The sequence below is a fragment of the Panthera uncia genome, assembly GCF_023721935.1.
Source record: "Panthera uncia isolate 11264 chromosome A3 unlocalized genomic scaffold, Puncia_PCG_1.0 HiC_scaffold_12, whole genome shotgun sequence".
Lineage (NCBI taxonomy): Eukaryota > Metazoa > Chordata > Mammalia > Carnivora > Felidae > Panthera > Panthera uncia.
Genome location: NW_026057579.1, coordinates 3,728,457 through 3,754,672, shown reverse-complemented (window position 1 = coordinate 3,754,672; position 26,216 = coordinate 3,728,457). Strand labels below are relative to the sequence as shown.

At 45.0% G+C, this 26,216-nt stretch overlaps 1 protein-coding gene across 1 annotated transcript in view; it reads left to right on the top strand.

The window, feature by feature from the left end:
- The window catches only part of MERTK (MER proto-oncogene, tyrosine kinase), a 116,195-nt gene extending 92,373 nt beyond the window's left edge, over nucleotides 1–23,822 (top strand). Inside the window, exons 14-19 of the mRNA XM_049652149.1 lie at nucleotides 1,842–1,934; nucleotides 4,564–4,682; nucleotides 13,292–13,401; nucleotides 15,087–15,246; nucleotides 16,149–16,285; nucleotides 22,767–23,822. Of these exons, the coding sequence (XP_049508106.1) occupies nucleotides 1,842–1,934; nucleotides 4,564–4,682; nucleotides 13,292–13,401; nucleotides 15,087–15,246; nucleotides 16,149–16,285; nucleotides 22,767–23,280 (1,133 nt within the window). The 3' untranslated portion in view covers nucleotides 23,281–23,822. The remainder of the gene's footprint in view (nucleotides 1–1,841; nucleotides 1,935–4,563; nucleotides 4,683–13,291; nucleotides 13,402–15,086; nucleotides 15,247–16,148; nucleotides 16,286–22,766) is intronic.
- The last annotated feature ends 2,394 nt before the right edge of the window (nucleotides 23,823–26,216 follow it).

Genomic DNA, 26,216 nt, shown 5'->3' with positions numbered 1-26,216 from the left:
CTCTCTCAAAAATAAATAAACATTAAAAAGAGAGAATAACTTGCATATGAATTACATCTGTGCTAATTTTCAAAAATCGAAAGGCTAGTCTCTGGCCTCTGCATCCCAGGCTCATCTGTCTTTGCCTCTGATCTTGCCCCCTTGGGGGAGGAGTTTGAAGGCAGACCCTACCCTTTCAAAGTTCTACCCGCCTCGTTGTCTGAGCAAAGGTATTAAGTGAGAGCAAAGGTGGCAGACATTTTGCAGATCTATATATTTTTTTTTCTTAAATTTGCTTTAATAGGAAAATTAATGTATACAAAGCCCAGAGAATGTACAGACACTATGCTAGATGGCTCTCATCTGGGATTTCAGTCAAAACTTATACCCTATTAAAGCAAATTCCCTAAGGCATGCCCGGCTTTGATTTTAATTGTTTTTAATTGTGGCAAAATACAACATAAAATGGTTTTTTTTTAATGTTTATTTATTTTTGAGAGAGAGTGGGGCGCCTGGGTGGCTCAGTCGGTTGAGCGTCCGACTTCGGCTCAGGTCACGATCTCGCGGTCCGTGAGTTCGAGCCCCGCATCAGGCTCTGGGCTGATGGCTCAGAGCCTGGAGCCTGCTTCGGATTCTGTGTCTCCCTCTCTCTCTGCCCCTCCCCCGTTCATGCTCTGTCTCTCTCTGTCTCAAAAATAAATAAATGTTAAAAAAAAAAATTTTTTTTATTTTTGAGAGAGAGAGAGAGTGCACAAGTAGATGAGTGGGGGAGGGGCAGAGAGAGGGAGACAGAAGATCCAAAGCAAGCTCTGCGCTGACAGCTCAGAGCCCGATGTGGGGCTCGACTCATGAAGTTCTAGATCATGACCTGAGCCGAAGCTGGATGCTGAACCAAGTGAGCCACCCAGGCGCCCCCCATCCTAACCATTTTTAAGAGTACAGCTCAGTGGCATTAAGTACATTCACATTGTTGTGCGACCATCCCCACGATCCATCTCCAGAACTGTTTTCATCTTGCAAAACAGAAACTCCCTACACATTAAACAACTTCCCATCTCCCCCGCCCCTCCTTGCCCCTGGCTACCACCATCCTTTCTGTCTCTAAGTTTGACTACCCTGAGTCCCTCATGAGAGTGGGATCACACTGTCCTTATCCTCCTGTGACTGGTTTGTTTCACTTAGCATAATATAGAATTCTAGATGTCTCTCACAAGTTGGTTTAATCCCAAAATGGTACCATGTGAAAGTTAGGAAAGTATATCCAGTTCACAAGGCATGATTGAGCAACCAGTCTTGCAAGAGAGAGACAGAGATGTGAGTTCTTTCTCTTTTTTTCAGTTAAAAATCATTGCAACAGATGATGCATTTGACTTTCATTTTTTAAACTAGTATACTTTAATTTTTAGAGCAGTTGTAGGTTTATAGAAAAATTGGGCAGAAAATACAGAGAATTCCCATATGACTCCCTCTCCCCTCCCAGTCTCCTGTATCCATTACATCTTGCATCAGTGCATTTTTTTTTTTTTTTACAACTGATGTACCCATATAAGACGTTATTACCTGAAGCCCAGGGGTTACATTAGCATTCACCTGCTCTTGAACATTCCGTGGGTTCTGACAAATACAGTGTCATATGTGCACCATCACAGTATCATACGGAAGTCCCCCTGCCCTAAAATTTCCTGCGTGCAACCCCTTCATCCCTCCCCACCCACCCGTCCCTGATAACCATTCATCTGTTTATGATTGCTGTGGTTTTGCCTTTTCCTGATTTTACTTTTAGAGGACAAAATTGCTATCACCTCCTTCCCCTTCACTGAGTAAATCATCAGTGCCTCACGTTTTTCTGTCTTCTCTTTTAGTGGACAACTTTTCTCAGCGAGAGATTGAGGAGTTTCTCAGCGAGGCAGCGTGCATGAAAGACTTCAACCACCCAAACGTCATCCGACTCCTAGGTACCTCCGAGAAATGCGGGATTGGGGGGCCGTGGGGCTTGGCTAATCCACTCCACACCACAGGAGAAATCTCTGGGGTAGATAAGTTTATCATCTTGTATAACTCCACAGTGTTATGCCCGAAGTTCTGAAACCTCCCACAAAAGACCACCAGAGTCGTAAGTCAAAGCCAAGCGGCAAGGGTCGTTTATTGCAGGTTTGAACCTGGACCTCTGCGCACTCGTTGCCAGTGACGCTGAGAGGCAAGGCCGACCGATCAGGACCAACACTCTTGATAAGAGTGTGGCTGACCGATCGGGACCAACACTCTTGAAAAGAGTGTGGCTGACCGATTGGGACCAACACTCTTGAAAAGAGTGTGGCCCTGAACAGCCGGGGTACAGAGTTTTTAAAGCCGATCACATCGTTTTATCATTATCTGGGAACAGAACAGAGAAACAGTTGCCAGATGAGTCAGAAACAGTTATCGAATGAGGTGATTATTTTAGACTTTCTGTTGCTAAGTTTCAACCAGTGGATCTCCTTGACCTTGTCTCTGATGCTCTTTTTGAGGTTTTGTGTCCTTCATTGGTAAAGCCTGATTCACAAGAGTATGAAGTATGATTTACAAGAGTAAAAGCAAGGTTGTTATCTTTTGACCTTCAGTGTCAGAACAAAGTTGTTATCTTTCAAGCTAAGCGTTAGCTTTACAGTACAATTTAACCCTTACACACAGTAATTTATAACATCGTGTTTTTCGCTCCAAAGACATCTTACAGTTATACTTTCTGAGGCTGATGGTAAAAATGGGCCTGCATTTCCTAGACACCCCAAGGGCTCGGGAACATTTAGTGTCCACAGAGTTCTAGTTGACTGTGGATTAAAATGAGGCCCCCCCAGTTACTCAAAGGCAAGACCAAAGCTTATGTTAAATTACAATGTTAGTGACTTAAGGTTATCCGTGAATCAAATACCAGTGGGGTAGGGGCGCCTGGGTGGCTCAGTCGGTTAGGCATCCGGCTTCGGCTCAGGTCATGATCTCACAGTCCATGAGTTCAAGCCCCGCGTCGGGCTCTGTGCTGACAGCTCAGAGCCTGGAGCCTGTTTCAGATTCTGTGTCTCCCTCTCTCTCTGCCCCTCCCCTGTTCATGCTCTGTCTCTCTCTGTCTCAAAAATAAATAAACGTTAAAAAAAAAAATTAAAAAAAAAAAAACAAATACCAGTGGGGTAAAGCAGTCAAAGTGGACACATTCCATAGATCATCTTTGAGAAACAATTTGTTAACATTTTCAAGTACCGATTTCCTAGAATCCGTGTTGACCGTTTTATGGGTCATGATTTAATAGAATTTGGTTTTGTGGCCCTGTAGCTATCATATCAAGTGGTTGCTGTGTAAGTGCCACTATTCCAAGACAGAAGAACAACCTAGAAACAATTGTATATTCTGACTTTTTTTTCTGTCCCGTGATTTGATAAGTGCTCAATAGTTGGGGGAACTTTCAAACTTTTATTATGATCAAAGCTACAGAGAGATGTGGAAAATAATGCTTGGATACAACATCATTTTGAAAAAACTACTGTTACTCCTTTGCAGCTAGTGATTTTCACAGGCTCTGAGAACAGTCGCCACTTTACAATTGCACTGTGACGTACAGGAGCTTTGCAAGCCTGACTTCAGGTGACAGGCCCTAGTTCTAGCTTTTCATGATAAGTGGTGTTTCCTGTGTTAACCATGAAGATTTAGAGACATGATTGGCCGTCAAAATTCTTTTATTTTTTTTTTATTTATTTTTGAGAGAGAGAGAGAGAGAGACAGAGTGTGAGCAGGAGAGGGGCAGAGAGATTTGGAAACACAGAATCTGAAACAGGCTCCAGGCTCTGAGCTGTCAGCACAGAGCCCGACGCAGGGTTATAACTTGTGAACTGAGAGATCATGACCTGAGCCGAAGTTGGCCGCTAAACTGAGCCACCCAGGCGCCCCTCGAAATTCTTTTAATAGTTTTAAGCATTTGATTGCACTGGGCTTTTTCACCTGATAAGGTTTTTAACTATTACATGAAACTAGTTTGCCCTTGAATTCTACTGCAGTTACAACCCCTCACTTAGGCTCAGTATAACAAAAACTCAGTGGTTTTCTAGATGGCTACACTTGTTACAGATTAATTTTTTGAGAGCTCTCATGCAGGGTGGCACTAATCTAGGGCACCTGGGTGGCTCAGTTGGTTGAGCGTCTGACTTGTGACTTCAGCTCAGGTCACGATCTCATGGTTTTTGAGTTCGAGCCCTGCATCAGGCTCTGTGCTGACTGAGTCTGGAGCCTGCTTTGGATTGTGTCTCCCTCTCCCTCTGCCCCTTCTCTCTCTTTCTCTCTCTTTCTCCCAAAAATAAATAAACATTTTTTTTTAATTAAAAAATAAAAAAAGATTGGCATTAATCTGAAAGGAAAAAAATACCGAGAAGTGGGCCTAGGGTGTATTCCATATTCTACTATGTAGCGAGTGTGTGAGTTATGGGTGTTTTTTTTTTTTTTTCTTCTTTAATCGTTACCTTGAGAGCAAATGGTTTCAATTTGGCCAGTGCTCCTGCAATGCTTTTCTGGTTACTGGTAACAAGGGCTCTTTGTAATAACCTTCTCTGGTTTTAATTTCAGGTGTATGTATAGAAATGAGCTCTCAAGGCATCCCAAAGCCCATGGTAATTTTACCCTTCATGAAGTACGGGGATCTGCATACTTACTTACTCTATTCACGACTGGAGACCAGACCCAAGGTAATTTACCCAGTCGTGTTGCCTCTCACAGTCCTCCAGGTTTCTGTGACAGGGCCTGGGGAACCTCAGCATGTAACCTCGAAAATAAAGGAGGGAGGGGGAATACATGGCCTTTGTTCAGCGCTCACTGTGCACCCTGGATGCTGAAGTGTGGGATCTGTCCTCACAGCAGACCTGCTCAGAAGTCTTATTATTCCCATTTTATGGGAGGAAGAAGTCTGGCTTGGCACACAGTCTCCTGGCCCAAGCCTCATCACAATGGAGCCAAGTGGGTCCCCCATGCTGACCGAGTGGCCTCTTTCTCTTAAAGTCTCCTCTTTCTGACTTGTTCACTCCGAAATCACTGGAGGCAGGATCTGTTTCATTCCCAGAGGCAAGCTGCACTGAGCTGTTTTTCTGGACACTGAGCATGAATGTCCTCCATCCACCTTTCCATTTATCAAGGGCCCCTCCATCCTCAGGATTTGGAAAGCGTGTTGTGAATTGGTGGGCCAGCATACTTTCCTTCAATAGTGCCTGTAAGAAGGGCAGTGACCCCACAGGGCAAACCCTGCCCTGAATCCCACAGCACAGGGAAACCAGACAGAAACAGGAGCTTAGATGGAAGCACCATACCCACCGGCATGCAGCCACCGGTCCTACCCAGATGATTGACCAGGGGCCACAAGAATGCTGAGTATGGGGCATCATGGGGAAAGCCCTGGGGGCACCTGGGTGGCTCAGTTGGTTAAGCATCTCACTCTTGATTTTGGCTCAAGTCATGATCTCTCGGTTCAGGGGTTCGAGCCTGCATCAGGCTCTACACTGCACACTCTCTCTCTCTCTCTGCCCCTCCCTTGCTCTCTTTCTCTCTCTCTCCCTGCAAATAAACATTTTTTTTTTAATGGGCAAGTCCTTATCCCAAGAGACAGGCAAATCTGCAGTCATTACCATTTGTTAAATTTGGCAAGGCACTTGAAAAACAAAAACAAAAACTTGAGACGCAATTTAGGGTAAACATATTCTGGAACCTTCTTTCCTATGTCCTGCTGACACTGTGTGTTATGGATATAACACTGTTTGTTATGGATATGGAAGGTTATTTTTTCTTTTATTTTTCTTTTTCTTGTTTTGTTCCTCCCAGGAAGATGTAAGTGGCCGAAGCAGGAGAGTGAGCCCCTTTCTTTTTTCACTTCCCCTTGGTCTCATGCTCAGATTTTTGTTCTCTTCCTCATGACTTCTTTTAAGTCTTCCACCCACCCAGATACTAACCAGAGTTAGGAAATTGTAGCCACATCTCAGGACTATTATAAAATCACTGAGGTTCCTCCAAAGAAGTGAAGGGCCCAATCGAAAGTAAGGGACTCGGCATGGCTGAGCGTTTTCCTTCCCTTTTCCACCCAAAAGAAAGACAATATTATAAGAAGCCTAGAAAAGAAGGGAAAAAATACCTACAATTCCCAACATCTTAGCACGTTTCATTGGCAGCTTCAGACATTCCCATCACAACTGCTTATTCTGTGCCTACGTGTTTCACAGGCCGGTGCTCACTATCTGTGCACCTATCCACACGCCATCAAAGGTGCTAACATTTCTCAAGCATAAGTAGAGGGCAGCCTATATTTTGCATATATTAATGCAGTAATAGCGTAACAACCATAGGGAGTAGTTACTAACAGAATCTCCGGTGAGGAAACCGAGGCACAGATCAGACAATGGTGGAGGCTGGACTGGCCCCCAGGCTGCAGACCCCCTGTCTTCAGCTCTTCTCTGATAGCGCCATCTCCTGTGCACCCTTCCCAGCAGGGCAGCAGCCTCCAGACTGTTGCCTGTGAATGGCTGCACAGCATCCTCTTGAATGGATCTTGTTCCACATTGATGGGCAATTTCACTCATATTTAATTTTCTGGTATGTGGGATGATTTTTCTAATAATTTTTGGAGGGATGGGATTATCATGTTGCATAAGAGTGAATTCTATAGTTTAAAATTAAAAAAAAGGGGGGGTGCCTGGGTGGCTCGGTCGGTTGGGCATCCAATTCTTGATTTTGGCTCAGATCATGATCTCAGGGTCATGAGATTAAGCCCCATGGCAGTCTCCGCACTAGGCATGTAACCTGCTTAAAATTCTCTCTCTCCCACAGTGTGGAGGTTCCTCAAAAAATTAAAAATAGAACTATCCTATGACCCAGCAATTGCACTACTAGATATTTATCTAAAAGATACAGAAATGCTGATTTGAAGGGGCACGTGTACCCCAGTGTTTATAGCAGCACTATCAATAATAGCCAAAGTACGGAAAGAGCCCAAATATCCATCGACTGATGAATGGATAAAGATGTGGTATATATATACAATGGAATATTACTCGAGGATCAAAAAGAATGAAATCTTGCGATTTGCAACAATGTGGATGGAACTAGAGTGTATTATGCTCAGTGAAATAAGTCAGTGAGAAAGATAAATATCATATGATTTCATTCATTTGTGAAATTTAAGAAATAAAACAGATGAACATAGGGGAGAGGAAGGAAAAATAAGATAAAAAGAGAGAGGGAGGCAAACCATAAGAGACTCTTAAATACAGAGAACAAACTGAGGGTTGCTGGAGAGGTGGTGAGTGGGGGGATAGACCAAATGGGTGATGGGCATTAAGGAGGGCACTTGTTAGGATGAGCACTGGGTGTTATATGTAAGTGAAGCATCACTAAGTTCCACTCCTAAAATCATTATTACACCATATGTTAACTAACTTGGATTTAAATAAAATTAAAAATAAGATTCTCCCTTTCTCTCTGCCCCTCTGTTCACTCTCGTATACCTAAGTGCTCTCTCTCTCTCTGTCTTTCTCTCTCTTGCGCGCGCGCACTCTTCCCCCCGCCCTCCCCCAAAAAGTAAAAATACACTGTGCTGTTTGATGGCCAAATATCATCTGTCTTTACTTGTGAAGTTTAACTCGCTTCCCCTTTTGGGTCCCTTTGCAAATGTAACCTCTTACTGGATTTTTTTCCTTGAATTGTTGTAGAACAGATAGAGACCATTTATAATCTTTATAATTTTTTTAATTATCATACAGTATTATAGACTCTTTTTCCATTTTGGTGTGCAGTTCTATCAATTTTAACACATGAATAGATCCATCTTCACAGTCAGGATACAGAACAGCTTCATCACCCAAAAACACCTCCTCCTGCTACCCCTTTTGTAGTGATGCTGTGCCCCCATGGCTAATTCCAGGTAGCCATTCATCTGTTCTCCATTACTATAGTTTTGTCTTTTTTTTTTTTTTAATTTTTTTTTTTTTAACGTTTTATTTATTTTTGAGACAGAGACAGAGCATGAACGGGGGAGGGGCAGAGACAGAGGGAGACACAGAATCAGAAGCAGGCTCCAGGCTCTGAGCCATCAGCCCAGAGCCCGACGCGGGGCTCGAACTCACGGACCTCCACGGACCGTGAGATCGTGACCTGAGCCGAAGTCGGACGCTTAACCAACTGACCCACCCAGGCGCCCCTAGTTTTGTCTTTTTGAAAATGTTCTATGAATGGAATCATACAGTTGTAAGCCAGTTAGAAAATGAACAAGGGGCACCTGGGTGGCTCAGTCGGTTAATCATCCGGCTCCTGATTTCAGCTCAGGTCATGATCTCACTGTGAGAGCGAGCCCTGAGTTGGGCTCTGCACTGAGGGTGAGGAGCCTGCTTGGGATTCTCTCTCCCTCTCTCTCTGCCCCTCCCCCACTCATGCTTGCTCACATGCTCTCTCTCATTCTCTCAAAATAAATAAATAAATATTTACAAAATAAAATAAAATAGGGGTGCCTGCATGGCTCAGTCGGTTAAGCATTTGACTCTTGATTTTGGCTCAGGTCATGATCTCAGGGTTTGTGTAATCGAGCCCCATGTGGGGATTCTTTCTCTCCCTCTCTCTCTGCCCCTCCCCCACTTGCATGTGCACACTCTCTCTGTTTCAACAATGAACTAAATAATTAATTCATCAAGCAAAAGACTTTGACACTCACCAAAGAGGATATAAAGATGGCAGATAAACCCAAGAAAAGATGCTCAGCATCATTAATCATTTAGAGACCTGTAAATAAAAGCCATGATAAGGTGTCACTACCCACCTATCAGAGCAGCTTACAACCAAATCAAACCCAGCCAAAAAACTACTAATACCACGTGCTAACAAGAACGCAGAACAACTGAATCTTTCATACACTGCTGATGGGAATGCACAATTCCAGAGTACAGCCGCTCTGGAAAAGAATTTAGAAGTTTCTTATAAAACATGGTGTTTTATAGCAACTTCATCCATACTTGCCAAAAACTGGACACAGCCCATGTGTCCCTCAGCAGCTGACTGTGCAAGCAAAGTAGGTACATCCATACAATAGAAGATACACGTCAATAAAACAAGGAACGCAGTATTGATACAGGCAACGACCTAAATAGATCTCAAAGGCGTAATGCTGAGTAAGGAAGCCCAGAGGTGGGACAGCTGCAGAGTTGGTCAGCTGTACCTTGAAGGACAGCATCAAGTGTCCACGGTTGTTTCACCTTTCTGCTTTTTCAGCTACTGCTGTCCCTCCACGTGTTATGACGGTGACATGGCTCCAGGCATGACATCCTTACCCATCAGCCTCTGGAGACAAAAAGAGAAGTCTGTCTTCTCTCTTTCCTCTTCCCCCTTGTCTTTCTTTCCCTGGAAGAGTGATTGTTTTTTTTCTTTTGGTAACAACTTTACTGAGATATAATTCAAACACCGTACAGTTCTGCCATTTAAAGCGTACAACTCAATGGTGTTCAGTACATTCACAGGGTTTTGCAGCCATCACCACAATAAACTGTAGAGTGCTTTCATCACCTAACAAAAAGTCCCATACCCTTTAGCAATCACTTCCCAATCTCCCCTCCCTGCTTTGTTTCCAGCTCTAAGCAAACTGCTTTCTGTCTCTAGTTACCTATTTCCATTTCAATGGAACCATAATTTGTGGTCTTTTGTATCTTTCACTGAGCCTGATGTTTTCAAGGTTCATCCACGTGGTAGCTTGTATCAGTACTTCATTACTTTGTAAGAGCAAATAGTTCTCCATTGTATAGATACATTATGTCGTTTATCTCTTGATCTATTGATGGACATTTGGGTTGTTTCCACTTCTTGACTTGTAGGAATAATTCTAAGAATTTTATACTTGAGCGCTTACATTTAGGTCATTGATCCATTTTGAGTTAATTTTGTATATGATTTCAGGCTGGGGTCCAATTTCACTCTTTAGCATATCCCACTCACTGGTCCCAGCACCACCTGTGTTGAAAAGACCACTCTTTCCCCCACTGAATGATCTCAGCACTCTGTTGAAAGTCATTTGACCATATATTCATGTGTTTATTTCTAGACTCTCGATTCTGTTTCGTTGCTCTGTATATCTGTCCTTATGCTGGTATCACATTATCATGATTATAGTCGCTTTATAGTAAATTTTGAAATCAGTAAATATGAAGTCTTCCAACTTTGGTTTTCTTATTCAAGCTTGTTCTGCATATTCTGAGCTCTTGAAGTTTCATATGAATTTTAGGATCAGCTTGTCAATTTCTACAGAAGCCAGCTGGGATTCTGATAGGGTTTATGTTGAATCTACAGATCAATTTGGGGAGTATTGCTATCATAACAATATTAAGTCTTCTGATCCATGAACACAGGATATCTTTCCATTTATTTAGATCTACTTTGATTTCTTTCAATGTCTCGTAATTGTCAGAGTATGAGTTTTGCACTTCCTCTGTTAAATTTATTGCTGAGTAATTTTAATTCTTCTTAGTTGAAAATGATTTCTTTTTTCAATTACTCTTTTTTTATTTTCTTTTTAATTTTTTGTAACGTTTATTTATTTTTGAGAGAGAGAGACAGAACACAAGCAGGGTAGGGACAGAGAGAGAGGGAGACCTAGAATCCAAAGCCAGTTCCAGGCTCTGAGCTTCAGCTCAGAGCCTGATGTGGGGCTCAAACCCATGAACTGTGAGATCAAGACCTGAGCCGAAGTAGGATGCTTAACTGTCTGAGGCACCCAGATGCCCTTAATTACTCTTTAAAAAAAATGTTTATTTATGCATTTTGAGAGAGAGAGAGAGAAAGAGCAGGGGAGGGGCAGAGAGAAAGGGAGAATCCCAAGTAGGCTCTGCACTGTCAGTGTAGAGCCTGATGCAGGGCTTGAACTCACAGACCATGAGATCATGACCTGAGCCAAAATCAAGAGTCAGAGGCTTAACCAACAGAGCCACCCAGGTACCCCAGTGAAATGGTTTTCTTAATTTTATTTTCGGATTGACCATTGGCAGTGTATAGAAATACAGTTAATTTTTGTATCTTAATTGTATATCCTGTAACCTTGTTAAACTTATTTCTTAGTTCTACCACACAGTTATCTTTTAAATGACTTTTGGTCATAATCTACAAGAAGAACATAAATGCTCTAGGAAAAAATAACACAAATGAATAGTACCTAATATTCATTACAGCTTCACAGTGTCAACAGGATTTTATGTCTCGTAGCATCCAAATCCTTTCCTGGAAACTATCATCCAGAAAATCACATGCCTCAAATGTATAGAATAGAGGCAAAAGACTTTCATGCCTGATTTGTTTACACTTTTTTTTTAATTTTTAATTTTTTTTTTTTTTTTTTTTTTTTTTTTTTTTTTTTTTTTGAGAGAGAGAGGCAGAGTGCAAGCCAGGGAGAGACAGAGAGAGAGACAGACACAGAATCTGAAGCAGGCTCCAGGCTCTGAGCTGTCAGCACAGAGCCTGACACGGGGCTCAAACTCACAGACTGAGATTATGACCTGAGCCAAAGTTGGACGCTTAACTGACTGAGCCACCCAGCCACCCCTGTTTACACTTTTTTTGTTTACATTTTTTTTAACAACTCCAGTATGTAAGAGTAAAGAATGATTAAAGCATATTATTATATATACAGAATGTGATTAACACGTATCTTTGCTGGGAAATATAAACCATGGAATCATTAAAAATTCAGTGTCTTCATGAATACCACTTTGGAAGACTCATGTTCCATAGAGAATAAACCATGATAAATCCAAAGCTTTGGGGAGGCTATGTCATGGATGGACCCATTCATGACTGCCAGGAACTTGTGGTTTTCTTCGGGGCCCTGACTGGGCTAAGACATTTATTTATAGCATAGAAGTCTTCATCAGTCATCAGCCTCATCGTGAATTCCATCGTGGCAGGGTTTCTAACATAGCCATGCAGTCTGATTTTTACAGGATAGACTGTTGAAACTTACAGGAGGGCTCTAGAGAAACAAAAATGAAAAGCCCCAAATACTTTCTTGTGGTCCTTTGGTGCTATGATAAGAGGCAAAGACTATCCTAATTTCTGTCTGGAAGAAAAGCATCTTTCCAGACATTTCAAGGTAAGATGATAGCATATGGGTGCATAATTGGAAACAGCTCCTTGTAGGTGGGCTTTTTGTCCCTCCCCCACTGAAAGCAGACCACCCCTCTTTTCCTGGCACAGGTGCTCTGCCCCACTGCCATTCCAAAGGACACAAAGAATCCTATTTTATCTCATAACTTGCAAAAAGAATGTTATTCACTGTCAATATTTGTATTTTATTTATTTATTATTTTATTATTTATTATTTGTTTTATTTTATTTTAGACAGGGGTGTGGAGTGTGAGAAGGGAAGAGGGGCAGAGGAAGAGAGAGATAGAGAAAATCTCTAGCAGGCTCCATGGTCAGCATGGAGCCCGACTTGGGACTTGATCTCATGACCATGAGATCATGACCTGAGCCGAAATCAAGAGTCGGGCACTTAACCAACTGAGCCACCCGGGTGTCCCTCACCGTCAATATTTTTAAAGACAGAAAGAATGTGAAATTTGCCAAGAGGTTTTATAGTTTGTTGTTGTTGTTGTTGTTATTCCTTTTTTAAAAACCATTTTCTAAAATATTTTTAATGTTTATTTATCTTTGAGAGAGAGATAGCGTGAGTTGGGGAGGGGCAGAGAGAGAGGGGTACAGAAGATCCAAAGCCAGAGCAGGCCATGCTGACAGCAGAGAGCCCCATGCAGGGTTCAAACTCATGAACGGTGAGATCATGACCTAAGCCAAAATTGGACACTTAGCGGTGAGATTATAACCTGAGCCAAAGTTGGATGCTTAACTGACTGAGCCATCTAGGCGCCCCTTAAAACCTTATTTGTGAAAAAAATGATGTGGGAATTAAAGGTGTGTTTCCTTGCTTCAGGGCCCAACTTTTAAGAAATATAAACACTGGGGTGCCTGGGTGGCTCAGTCAGTTGGGCGTCCGACTTCGGCTCAGGTCACGATCTCGCGGTCCGTGAGTTCGAGCCCCGTGTCGGGCTCTGTGCTGACAGCTCAGAGCCTGGAGCCTGTTTCAGATTCTGTGTCTCCCTCTCTCTCTGACCTTCCCCCATTCATGCTCTGTCTCTCTCTGTCTCAAAAATGAATAAATGTTAAAAAATAAAAATAAAAAAAAAGAAATATAAACACTATTTTCCCACTTCCGGTGGAAATAACTCTCCAAGTTTTCCTTTTATAAAAAAGACTTTGTCTTCTTGTTTCTTCCCCCTTCCCCCACCCCCAGCACATTCCGCTGCAGACACTACTGAAGTTCATGGTGGACATTGCCCAGGGGATGGAGTATCTGAGCAACAGGAATTTTCTTCATCGAGATTTAGCTGCTCGAAATTGCATGTAAGAGCCCTGGTCCGACTTGGAAGGGGTTAGACCTCATCATGTTAGACATTTGGGGGGACAGGGTAGGAATAGGGGGTGGCCTGTTGCTATGAAAATATGGAGGAAGGGCAGATTTGGGAGGGGAGCGTGTGGCTGGCTCTAGAGATGGGATTTCTATGGTTCTGCTATAAAACTGGGTCTTTTCACAATTTCTGCTTCCAAGAGTCTGGTTGACTTCTAAGACTTTCATCTGTGATTCCTTTTTTATTTTCGCACTCTCTGCTTGGAGTGTGTGCTACTTCTGGTCTTTGTGATCCTTCCCCCTTGCCATCGGCTAGTTTTGGACCCAGAGTTATATGTAAGTCAGCTAATCCTGGAGACAGTAAGGAAATTGATAAAGGTTTTGCCCCTCAAGTTTCATGATGCCTCCTTGTGCATATGTACTGTGAACCCGCACCAAAGCTTTCCCTTTGCAGCAGATAAGGACTTCTATGAAAACTGTGAACTCGAGTTCCTCTATCTCTTCATCCTGCTTCAGCAGAGTCGTTATCTGCTGTAAATCTTCAAGAATAATAACTAGTTCTTAATTTTAAGTTTATTATTGCAAAATGAGAGAGTGTTCCTTAAATGTATTGCTGTTATTTGTTTTTCTGGGCTGCAGATGGGGCCCCCTCACTCCTTACCTAGCCTCCCACCGGCCCCCTACCACCTGCACCTCATTTTTGAAAACCCAGAAGGGGCTTGTTTGTGTTTCTCGTTTAAGTAATTTTTTCTGCCATGGAGGGAAAATCATGAAAAGCTCTCTTTGCCCTTCCTATTTGCTTCATGTTTTTCCCATCAGGTAAGGTGATCAGCTGTCCTCTTTGCCTGAGACTGAGAGATTTCCCAGGACATCGGACTTGTCAGTTTTAAAAATCAGTGCCAGGGGGCGCCTGGGTGGCTCAGTCGGTTAAGTGACCGACTTCGGCTCAGGTCACGATCTCGCAGTCCGTGAGTTCGAGCCCCGCGTCGGGCTCTGTGCTGACAGCTTAGAGCCTGGAGCCTGTTTCGGATTCTGTGTCTCCCTCTCTCTCTGACCCTCCCCCGTTCATGCTCTGTCTCTCTCCGTCTCAAAAATAAATAAACATTTAAAAAAAAAAAAAATCAGTGCCAGGCAGACAGGAACAAGGCAGTTACCCCACCTCCAGACCACTCATTTCTCCCCCTCTTTCTCCTTCCTCTTGTCTAGGATCTGCCTTAACAACTTGGGCTCTAAATGGAATTGCATCCCTTTCTACATGCAGTTAATTCCTCAAGTACCACCTGGCTACCTTAGCAGGAAGTCCAGGGTCCCCCTCTTAGAGCTTGTACTTCCCCAACTCCCTCAAAGCGGCAGGAGCAGTGCTGCCTCCAGTAGGATGGCCAGTGGGCACTGGATGAGTCCCCCTGGGGGCCCTGGGTTTGGGCTGCTGCTCTCTCTCTCCTGTGCACCATCTGTTCCCTGCACACGGCTCCACCCTCTGTGCACAGATCCCCACACGGACCGCGGGGGCTGCAAGGTCATAACTCTTCTGACGCCCCCGGCACTGGCTCTGCCATTGGTCCCAGAGCAGGACCCTCACAAGCTGATGGGGTCTTTCAGTTACTTATCATAAATGTTTCAGCTGCATCTGGTTTAGGTTTTGCCTCGGAGGTCACTGAAGGCACGAACTCGCTCTCTGTAGGTTACGAGATGATATGGCCGTCTGTGTCGCGGACTTTGGCCTTTCTAAGAAGATTTACAGCGGCGATTACTACCGCCAAGGCCGCATCGCCAAGATGCCTGTGAAATGGATTGCCATAGAGAGTCTGGCAGACCGAGTCTACACAAGTAAAAGTGACGTGGTACGTACAGAGTTTTGACGTGGAGCCCCACGTGGCAAAGTGAAGGGTCACGGAAAGGAATGACTTACACCAGTTTGGCAAGACATTTTACTTCTGATTAACCGAGGATTGGGAGCATGGTCACACCTCCTATTTACTGCTAGATGCTCTTCCTTAACTGGAACACTAGATTCCGGTGAAGCAGCTTGACCTTCAGAAGATCTGTCTTTGCCCAGGCCTTTCATTTATTCCCATCTTTTTTTTTTTTTTTTTGTGCTACAATATAGTGACTTACTGACCACCACGAAGATATGTCATATTCACATTAAATTGAATGGGTTCATCCAGTGGCTCTTTGGAAGCAAAAGGTGCTGTGTACAGGCACCTGGGTGGCTCAGTCGGTTAAGCGTCCGACAGTGACTTGGGTCAAGATCTCACGGTTCCGGAGTTCAGGCCCCGCATCGGGTTCTGTGTTGACGCCTCGGAACCTGGAGCCTGCTTCAGATTCTGTGTCTTCCTCCCTCCCTCTCTCTGTCCCTCCCCTGCTCGTGCTCTGTCTCAAAAATAAACATTAAAAATTTTCAAAATAAATAAATAAAAGGTGCTGTGTAATTACACCCTTCCCCAGAGACTGGGAAGAGAAGACACCTGACAACAGCAGTGGAGCAGAGCATTACACAGAGAGAGAGAGAAAGAGAGAAGGCTCTATCTGCCTTTGTCACAACAGCTTTTATGCAACTGGGCAAGCGTGGCTCTCTGACCCCCTGGTTCTTGCTGCATCGGGAGAGCAGCATGTCCCTGGCATAATTGTCAGCTTTGTGCACCACCATCGGGCTTTAAGGAAATGACCTTTCTAAATGAAAAAGTCCATTCAGCCTCTCTGAAAAGACTCGCATCCTAACTTGTTGTTGCTTTGTTCTCAGTGGGCATTTGGCGTGACCATGTGGGAAATAGCAACACGGGGAATGACTCCGTACCCCGGCGTCCAGAACCACGAAATGTATGACTACCTGCTCCACGGCCACAGGCTGAAGCAGCCCGAGGACTGCCTGGCCGAACTGTAAGTGAGCTTCTTGGTGACGCGGGGCACTCTGCACGGGCCGCTCGGCTGGCTCCGGGAAGCCCGGGGAGCTGGCGTGTGCGCCTCTCCGGGGAGCCTGCACGTGCCCTGAGGTCCATAAGCACCGGTAGGAGATCTGTCCTGTAGACCAGTAGGTTGACTCTGTAGTGCATGAGGGCACCTGTGTGATTACCTGCCCTCTCACAGCAGCAGTTTCCCTTCTGTGCGGCATTTCCGACAAACCCCATCGTTTGTGACATTGATTGTGACTGACCACAATCGTATCTCCAGTCAGGAAATCTGGAAGCCTGAGCCCGTGACACTGAGGTCAGCCTGGTCCTCGGACTTGCTGGGGAGATAGTCTAGCAAAGAGATTCCTCAGCGTGGTGCCTGGAGATCGCGATTCTGTTGGTACAGAGCGGGCCCAGAAATGCATGTTTTAAAAAACCAACCCTGCGAAACGGGGCACCTGGGTGGCCCGGTCGGCTAAGCATCCAACTTTGGCTCAGGTCACGATCTCGCGGCTCGTGAGTTCGAGCCCCGCGTCCAGGCTCTGCGCTGACAGCTCGGAGCCTGGAGCCTGCTTCGGATTCTGTGTCTCCCTCTCTCTCTGCCCCTTCCCCACTCACGCTCTGTTCCTCAAAAATGAATAATCGTTAAAAAAAAAAAAAATCTTTTTAAATAAATAAATAAATAAAATAAAACCTGCCCTGGGAGACTGTGCCCCTGAGGGGCCCCGGCTCCAACGTGCGGGACCACAGCGCACATCTATCCTGACAGGCCCTCTCTCTTCAGGGTGGGCAGTATGGGAAGAGGCCCAGGAGTTGCAGTCAGAGACAGGCCTCCGCCTCCCAACCAGCCACGTGTGTGGCCATCACAACTGACTTGACCTCCCTGTGCCTTATTATCCGCCACAAAAAAAAAAAGAAAAGTAGAGTCACGTATTCTTCGGAGAGGGATTGGGAAGAAAAGTTGCAGAAGATAATGGGTGGCATGCTTAGCCTGCGGGAGTGTCTCATCATGGTACCCATTATTAGTAGCATCATTGGTGGTTTGAACCTTCCTGATGCGGAGTCTCCTCCCAACACAACAGGGGTCACGGGCCTAGAGAGGGCACTTTCACCGTGGTTAGCGAGAACGTTTCGGGACCACAGGCCTGCACACTGCTGTGTCACGGGACACCACGATGGGCCACTGACGTGAGGAGGCACGTGTTGGACGTCTCCCAGGGCCCCTCCCCCTCTCCCTCCCCCTCCACATGCATACGCTCTGGCCCTGCTTCCTCAACACAGTTGACAGGGCCCAGGCCAGTCTGCATGCAGGCCTCCTAGATCCCATCCAAGCCAAACAGAAGGAAACTTTGTTGATCCCTCACCCTGCTTTGTGGGGGTGGCGGTGGTTGTCATTGTGGCTGTAAGTATATAACATTAAGAACAGACAAAAAAAAACATCAGCCCTTGAGAAATACCACGAAATCCTAATTAAATTACATTTGGGGTTTCATGGTAGTTTTTAAAGGGAGCACGTTAACGAAACGTTTGCTTCTGAAAATGAGGAAGCAGTCTCAGCCAAACATTATTGAATGAAGAGTTTTGTCGCCGTGTCTTTCTTCGCTTCGCTTGTGCTCCCAAAGAGGTTGGTATTTGCAGTGATTATCTGGGGTCTTAGCAAGGTCTAAGCTGCTGTCACATGGTGGTTTTGAGAGATTTCACGTAGAGCCAAATGGGGAATGCTGAGCCGCTTTTCTGTAAGAACTTTTTTTTAAATGTTTATTTACTTTTGAAAGAGTGAGAGAGTGCAAGTGGGGGAGGGGCAAAGAGAGGAGGACAGAGGATCCAAAGCAGGCTCTGTGCTGACGGCAGTGAGCCCGATGTGGGGCTTGAACTCACGAACTGCGAGATCATGACCCAAGCCGAAGTCAGACACTCGACCCACTGAGCCACCCAGGCGCCCCTTCTGTGAGAGCTTTTAGAGGAAAGAGCCTTAGACGCTGCATGTCGGGGAAGTCAGGCAAAGCAGATGACTCCGTGGTCCCCATGCTGCAGGCTTGTGGGGTCTCTGGTGGACCTTCTTGCCACGTCCCCTCTTGCATCTGATGCTGGAGAACAGTGTCTCCCAAAGAGGCCTCTGTGTTTACATATCTGCACGTTTGCTTTTAAAAATGAACAGATACCTCTGAGCTTCTCCATGTTTGCTGTCTAACCTTAGTTGAGATGAGCTCACTCCTGTGTTCAGTCGCCCCTTGGTCTTTTTAAACTCAACTCTGAGTAGGATAACAATGTAAATAACAGAGGGCACTTTGTGCTCTCTAATCCTGCCCAACCCCCCCCCCCCCCAGGACCACCTCTTCCCACAGCATCACCCCCACCTGTGAATGACTAAGCCCTGTTCCCCGGTCACCTACATGGGACATTTCCTTAGCTGAGCTCATGGCCTCCCAGCAGCAGCCCTCAGGGCACCCCCTACCAGCTGACCAGTTTGGTTCATGGCACTTACACTGATTCCCCTCGTCTTCCAGAGTGACACCTGGGAGCTACCTTGTTCTTTCTTTATCCTACCGATATCCTTCAGAGCCCCCCTCCATTCCTACCCCTCACACCATCAAACCATGGAAGACCAGAGCTGGCCAGCAACTGGGGCCACCTACTTCCACTTTCCCTTCACACATGTGGACACAGTGGCCCAGTGACATCCCAGTGCATTTAAGTGATGAGCGGGTGAGGGTCATTGTTGTTTCCCATGGAATCGCACAGGCCCTTTTGTCTCCTGTCTCGTTTTTCTCCTTACCCCCAGGCTCCTACCACATCCTTTGAGTGGCAAGCAAAGCCATCTTTCTGAAATTAGTCTGATCATGGGATGCCCTAAAGATCATCGTTCTGTGTACCCCATTGCCCATAGGGCAAAAACGGACCCATGACAGGCAGGGTGGCTGAATGGTTAAGAACATGATCAGTGGTGCTAGATACTCCTTGAGTTGGGCCACAGCCTCACCCTCAACCTGGGGCCAAATATCACCCTCTTAGTGTCCTCGTCTGTAAAATGGGGATATTAGTACCTGCGTGGTAGGGTCATGCTGGTTGAGCAAGCTAATATCTATACAGGTAATTCACAGGACGGCCATAGGGTACAGAACAGAAACAAAAGGTCGGCAGTTATTATTTTTACTGAAGCAGGTTGTCATGGACAAGAACAGGGGCCCTGGGGTTGGGCAGATTTGAAGCTGCCACTGACAGCGTGACTTCAATGAGTCCCTCTCCTCTCCAAGCCTCTGTAGCCTCATATGTGAGTGGGAATGCACTTCTCCACAGAGCTGCTATTGATTGAGCAACATCAGAGGGTCGCGGCCCATTAGCCTCACACACAGCCGGCACTTGCAGAGGTGTCATCCACGTCAGCAGCCCTGAAGCTGTGGCCACCCAGCATCAGGGGCTGTCACTGCCCGAGGCTCACCTGCCGCTGTCACAGCACTGCCTCATTCTGTCCACACCTGACCACCCCGACCCGCACCTCCCAGGGCCTGGAATGACAGCAGGTGAAGAGCCAGCCCTGACTTGTACCTGCCGCTCATCTATCTCCTCCAAGGACCCCGGCTCACAACCACCTTCTCCCTCTCAGAAACCCTGCTTTACTTCCCGATCAGTCAGTCCCTCCGCTTCTACCTGAGGCAGCCTAGGCCCTGAGCAGGAGAGAGATGGGAGAGATGGGGGTTGGCTGGCTGAGCTAGGATCAGACCGTGGCTCAGTGCTGTAGAGAGACACGTGCTGCTTAGGAGACTCCCGCCTTCCGAGCATCATTTCCCTGAGCAGACTGGAAACGCCGTACTCAGCTTCAGAGCCAGGGACAAAGCAGGTGCTTGACACATATGATGAATTCAAGCATTTATAAATGTAACAAATTTGCATGATTGCATCTTTTTAAACTCCTTTTTTAAATAGTGGTACAATTCACATAATGTAACCATGTGTAAGTGTGCAGTTCAGTAGGGTTAAGGGCATCCATCTCTCCAAGCCTCTTCTCATCTGATGAAACGGAAAATCTGTACCCATGAAACAACTCCCCCCTTCTCCCCTGCTTCAGCCCCTGGCAACCAATAGGAGTATCTCTTTTATAAAATCTCAGCCGAAAAACAAAAGGGACCATTTACAAAGGCAACTACCAAACTATTTTTTCTTTTGTCCACAAAATTGAAATTACTAAACATCATAGTCCCTGTTACTCTCCAGGCCAAGGCTCTCTCTCTTGCTCCTTTCCTTGGTCCACTCATACAGCGTTGCCCTTTTAGGGGAGCAGCTTAGACCATATACATGCTCACATGACTGTAAAAGCCATAGCCCTATTTTTAGGTATTTCACAAAGTACTGAAAGTAATAACAATAATAATAATAAGTTTCAAAGTGACATTGTTACTTTGCCACATGAAAAAATGATAGATTATTGAAATGCTTTCTCCTAAGACCTGGAATAAATGAAAATAAATTAACACAGCGCCTTGGTGAAGTAATGGAAAGGAGAGTATGTCTCCATGGACAGAATTCCTCCAAGCTCATCTCAGAGTGTCAACAATCCAGGCTTTGTGGGGGGAATAAAGGAAGTCGTGCAAATTGATTTATACCATAAAAACCTCAAAAGTGGAAACAAAAACTGTTTGCCTTGTCTAAGTGACCATCTACTGAAGGTAAAACAGGGAGAGTATAAAGCACTCCTCACTCAGCCTGAGGATCCAAGTGAGGATTGGGATTATCAGAGGAATGTGCTCCTGCTGTGACCTTACTGTTCTGTGTTCAGAGCCAGCCCTTGATGGAGGCTGAAAAAGCAAACAAATGAAAGATGATGTTATATGCCTACATAAATGAGATCTGGACGTGTCTGTGAAGTACCACAAGCCAGCAGAATTAGTCAAAGGATCTATATTATGTGTTCAGTGTAAATATGGGAATTGCATTTTTTTATTTTTTTAATGTTGATTTTGTTTTTAATTTTGAATGGTTATTTTTGAAAGAGAAAGAGAGAGACAGAGCGCCAGCGGGGGAGGGGCAGAGAGAGAGAGAGACAGAGGGAGACACAGAATCCAAAGCAGGTTCCGGGCTCCGAGGCGTCAGCACAGACCCCAACGTGGGGCCTGAATCTATGAGCCGAGAGATCATGGCCTGAGCTTAAGTCGGACACTTAATCGACTGAGCCACCCAGGTGCCCCAGTGTTTATTTATTTTTGAGAGAGAGAGAACACAAGCAGGGGAGGGGCAGAGACAGAAGGAGACACAGAATCTGAAGCAGGCTCCAGGCTCTGAGCTGTCAGCATAGAGCCCGATGTGGGGCTTGAACCTATGAGCCAAGAGATCATGACCTGAGCCGAAGTCGGATGCTTAACCAACTGAGCCACCCAGGCACCCTGGAAATTACATATTTATGTTCACAACATCGCATCAACTACATGTGTCAGATGATATAAATTTGGGTTGTTTTCTTATCTAGTGACGTGAATATGAATTTCTCAAAACAGGAAAGAATCAAAATGAAATGATGGTATAACTCCCTCTTTGTCTCCGGCCAGTGGTTCCTCATTCAGTCATCTCTTTGTTTTGTTGTGCTCATGTAAATGTCCCTCCACTGTAATTCTTAGTTATATCAGACACTGGAAATGAAAAAACCAGAGAGTTGTCTGTACAGAACACAACAGAGGGGTCATGAGCACCTGGGAATAGGAGTTGTCCAGCCGGAGGCTGGTCCCCATACTGCCCCTGCTGCCCACAGAGCCATGGCATCTGTAACATCCCTGAGTCCACTCTCATTTTTATTGCAAAGCAACAATGACAGGGCTGTCGAGAAGACTAAATATAGTGATACACAACCCCGAGCCCCATGAGGCACACATCCTTCACCTTCCCCCTCCCTCACCCCCTGGCCTCTTTAGCCCTTGCCCCAGGGCCCTTCTAACTCAGTCCTCCTGGTTACAAACCCAATCTGATGGTATGGAACTGGGGTCAGCACGCTTTTTCTGTAAAGTGCCAAATAAATACATTCAGTTTTGCAGGCCATATGGTTTTTGTAGCAACTACACAACTCTGCCACTGTAGCAGAAGCAGCTATAGACAGTATGTAAATAAATAAAGGTAGCTGTGTTCCCGTAAAACCTTATTTGCAAAGCAGACAGCGGGCTGGACTTGGCCCATGGGCCATATAGTTTGCCAACCTCTAGAGTGAAGGAAAGACCTGAAATACTCCTGCGTTGCAAAGTTCGATATAATTGCCATGAATGTCCTGTATTCCTGGAGCCAGAGAATCACTTATTACATACCCATGGAATATTTATAAACATTGAACAAATACTATGCCACAAGGAAAACCTCAGTGATTTCCCAAAAGTGGAATTCGTGTGGATTAAGATGTGACAAAACCAAAGAATAGGTGAAAATACTGTGTGGATTGTCCTAAGCGCTGTGGGTGCTGGGTCAGGAAACAACTCACTCTTCTGTACTTGTAGGTATGAAATAATGCATTCTTGCTGGAGAGCTGAGCCCTTGGACCGACCGACCTTTTCTGTGCTGAGGCTGCAGCTAGAAAAACTCTTGGAGAGTTTGCCTGAAGTTCAGGACAAAGCTGATGTCATTTACATCAACACACAGTTTCTTGAGAGCTGTGAGGACCCTGGAGAGGGCCCCGCGCTTGCTCAGCTAGACATGAACATTGATCTTGACTCTATCATTGGCTCTTGTACTCCCAGCGCTGCTGTCAGTGTGGTCACAGCAGAAGTTCATGACAGCAAGCCTCAGGAAGAAAGGTACATCCTGAATGGGGGCAGTGAGGAGTGGGGAGATTTGGCTTCTGCCGCCCCGGCATCAGGGACGGCGGAAAAGGACTGTGTTTTACCAGAGGACAAACTTGTAAAAAATGGAGTCTCCTGGTCCCATTCCAGCCCCTTGCCCTTGGGGAGCCCATCGCCAGATGGACTTTTATTTGCCGACGACTCCTCAGAAGACTCAGAAGTCCTCATATGAGGAAACCTGAGAGACATTCCCAACTCAAGGAAATTCTTCTGCTTTAGGAGGATCTCTGTACGCTCCATGTTTTTAGAATTTGTCTTCCTTACCAATCCAATGCCATGGCCCCAAAGCACCAGGTGAATGTAAGTCATCATTAAAAATACATAATATATATTTATTTAAAGAGAAAATACATTTATATGTATATGATGGAAAGAGACAAAGGTCTATTTTAATAAAAGATGACTTATTTCATGTGCTTACCTTGCAGATCAAAGATTTAAGCTTTAACAGCCTCATCTCTAGCGCTGTTCCTTGATGTTAACATTTGCACAGAGTCAGTGTTGTTTTTTTAAAGTTCTTTTCTTTTTCATGACTATTAAGTGTAAAAATATTTGTAAAATGGAATGCTGTATTTGGCTTTGCTTCTGGTCTTATGAAAAATCTGATATTCTTACATGAATCATCTATTTGATAAGAATGATTTATTTAATGTTTAAAATTTTATAACTGAGTAATTCTTTGATGTGATTTCCTAATAAAATTTGAATGAGGAAGGGTGTGTTGTACTTACTTGAAAGACAGTGGTCACCGACCAGTGGCCTCCATGCCTCTGCAGAGAAATTCCCTTAATGGCTGGTCCTCGATGCAATTGCTTTGACCCATCTTGGCATTGTTCTGGAAAGATATGGAAAAACCACTCCAGAGTCCAAGGATGAAAAACAAAATATACTGGGGTGCCTGGGTGGCTCAGTCGGTTAAGCGTCTGACTTCAGCTCAGGTCATGATCTCACACTCCGTGAGTTTGAGCCCCGCATCAGGCTCTGTGCCGACAGCTCAGAGCCTGGAGCCTGCTTCAGATTCTGTGTCTCCCCCTCTCTCTGCCCCTCCCCTGCTCATGTTCTGTCTCTCTCTGTCTCAAAAATAAATAAAAACATTAAAAAAAAAAAACTTAAAAAGAAAAACAAAATATACTAAAGGGTTGACAACTACAATCTGAGTGGAAAGATTAAAAATAACTTATGGAAGAGAGTCTGACAGGTAAAACACTTTTCCGTTTGGGAGTCACAACTTACGGGAGGTGGACCCGGGCAGTGGGCAAGGAACAGGCTTAGAACTCAGTATCTCTGAGTTCACAGCCTGGCTCTGCTATGTCATGACAGCGGTTGTTGGTTGAGCACTTGCTGTGTTTCAAGCACTTTATGTGAACTGCCCTATTTATTTTTTTTTTTTAACGTTTATTTATTTTTGAGACAGAGAGAGACAGAGCATGAACAGGGGAGGGGCAGAGAGAGAGGGAGACACAGAATCCGAAACAGGCTCCAGGCTCTGAGCTGTCAGCACAGAGCCCGACGTGGGGCTCGAACTCACGGACCGTGACATCATGACCTGAGCCGAAGTCGGACGCATAACCGACCGAGCCACCCAGGCGCCCCAATGAACTGCCCTATTTAATCTGGATATCATTACCGTATGTAGCAATGCCATTGTCATGTATGGACCAGGAAACCGAAGCTGGAAACATTGAGTGACGCTCTATGGCCCACATCTAGAGGGGTAGAGCTGGGATTTCAGAACTCAGTAATCTGATTCTGGCTGGCTCTGCACATGATTTGGGGGTTTGTTTCGGAGGCTCTCGACCTTTTCGTTTTAGCTAATAAACACTCAGGTAGTGCTTACTCTGTGGCCACACATAGGACTCATTTAATCCTGAAAACAACCCCGGCTGGTAGGTACTGCTATTATCCCCATTTTCCAGATGGGCAGGCTGAGGCACAGAGAACCTAACTCCCTCTGCTGGTGAAGGCAGTAGACTGATGCAGTGTGAGCACTGGTCCCTCAGGCCTGTTGCTCCCCACTTGTGAGCAGGCGCCCCAAGCCACCGCAGCCTGTGAGGCTTAGCACAGGCTGTCCTGTGCCCAGCCTGGGTCCTTGTCCCAGCTGCCAACCCAGGAGCTGCAGTCTCCAACGGGAGCCAGCTTCACTGTTACTGTGAAATGCTCTATACAAGAAAGTTCTGAGGGTTTGAAAAGGATCTGCATTGTTACAGAAAATGCCAGCATCACATTTTATCAGTGAAAGAGCAAAAAGAAAAAAAAAAGGCTGTTAGAGCCTATAAAGATAATTTCTATTGTTAGAAATTTTGGAATGGTTATTTAAAAAAAATCAATAAAAAATTTTTATGACCTACTTGTGCAAACGAAGTTTCTTATTGATGGTGACTATCAACAATGTGAAGGGAGGTGCCTGGGTGGCTCAGTTGGTTAAGCGTCAGACTTCGGCTCAGGTCATGATCTTGCAGCTCATGAGTTCGAGACCCATGTCAGGTTCTGTGCTATCAGCACAGAGCCTGGAGCCTGCTTCAGATTCTGTGTCTCCTCCTCTCTCTCTCTCTCCCTGCCCCTCCCCTGCTCGCACTCTCTGTGTGTGTCTCTCTCTCTGTCTCTCAAAAATAAATAAACTTTAAAAAAATTAAAAGGGGCGCCTGGGTGGCTCAGTCGGTTAAGCATCCGACTTCGGCTCAGGTCGTGATCTCGCGGTCCGTGAGTTCAAGCCCCGCATCAGGCTCTGTGCTGACTGCTCAGAGCCTGGAGCCTGTTTCGGATTCTGTGTCTCCCTCTCTCTCTGACCCTCCCCCATTCATGCTCTGTCTCTCTCTGTCTCAAAAATAAATAAACGTTAAAAAAAAAATCAAAAGAATGTGAATGGTTCATCATTAAGTTCTTGATCAGGAACTGATCAAGAACTTAAAAAAATTAAAACTTCAATGTATAAAGGTTATGTCCACATCTGTAAGATAAATAAGCAAACTGAAAAACTGTTACTTGGAAGTTTCATATAAATTTAATATGAAATATCTAAATTAATATACTTAGTGTTTTATATTTCTAACTTTAATGGTACGGTGTAAACAAATATATAATAAATAGCTCATTGAATTGCACAGCCCT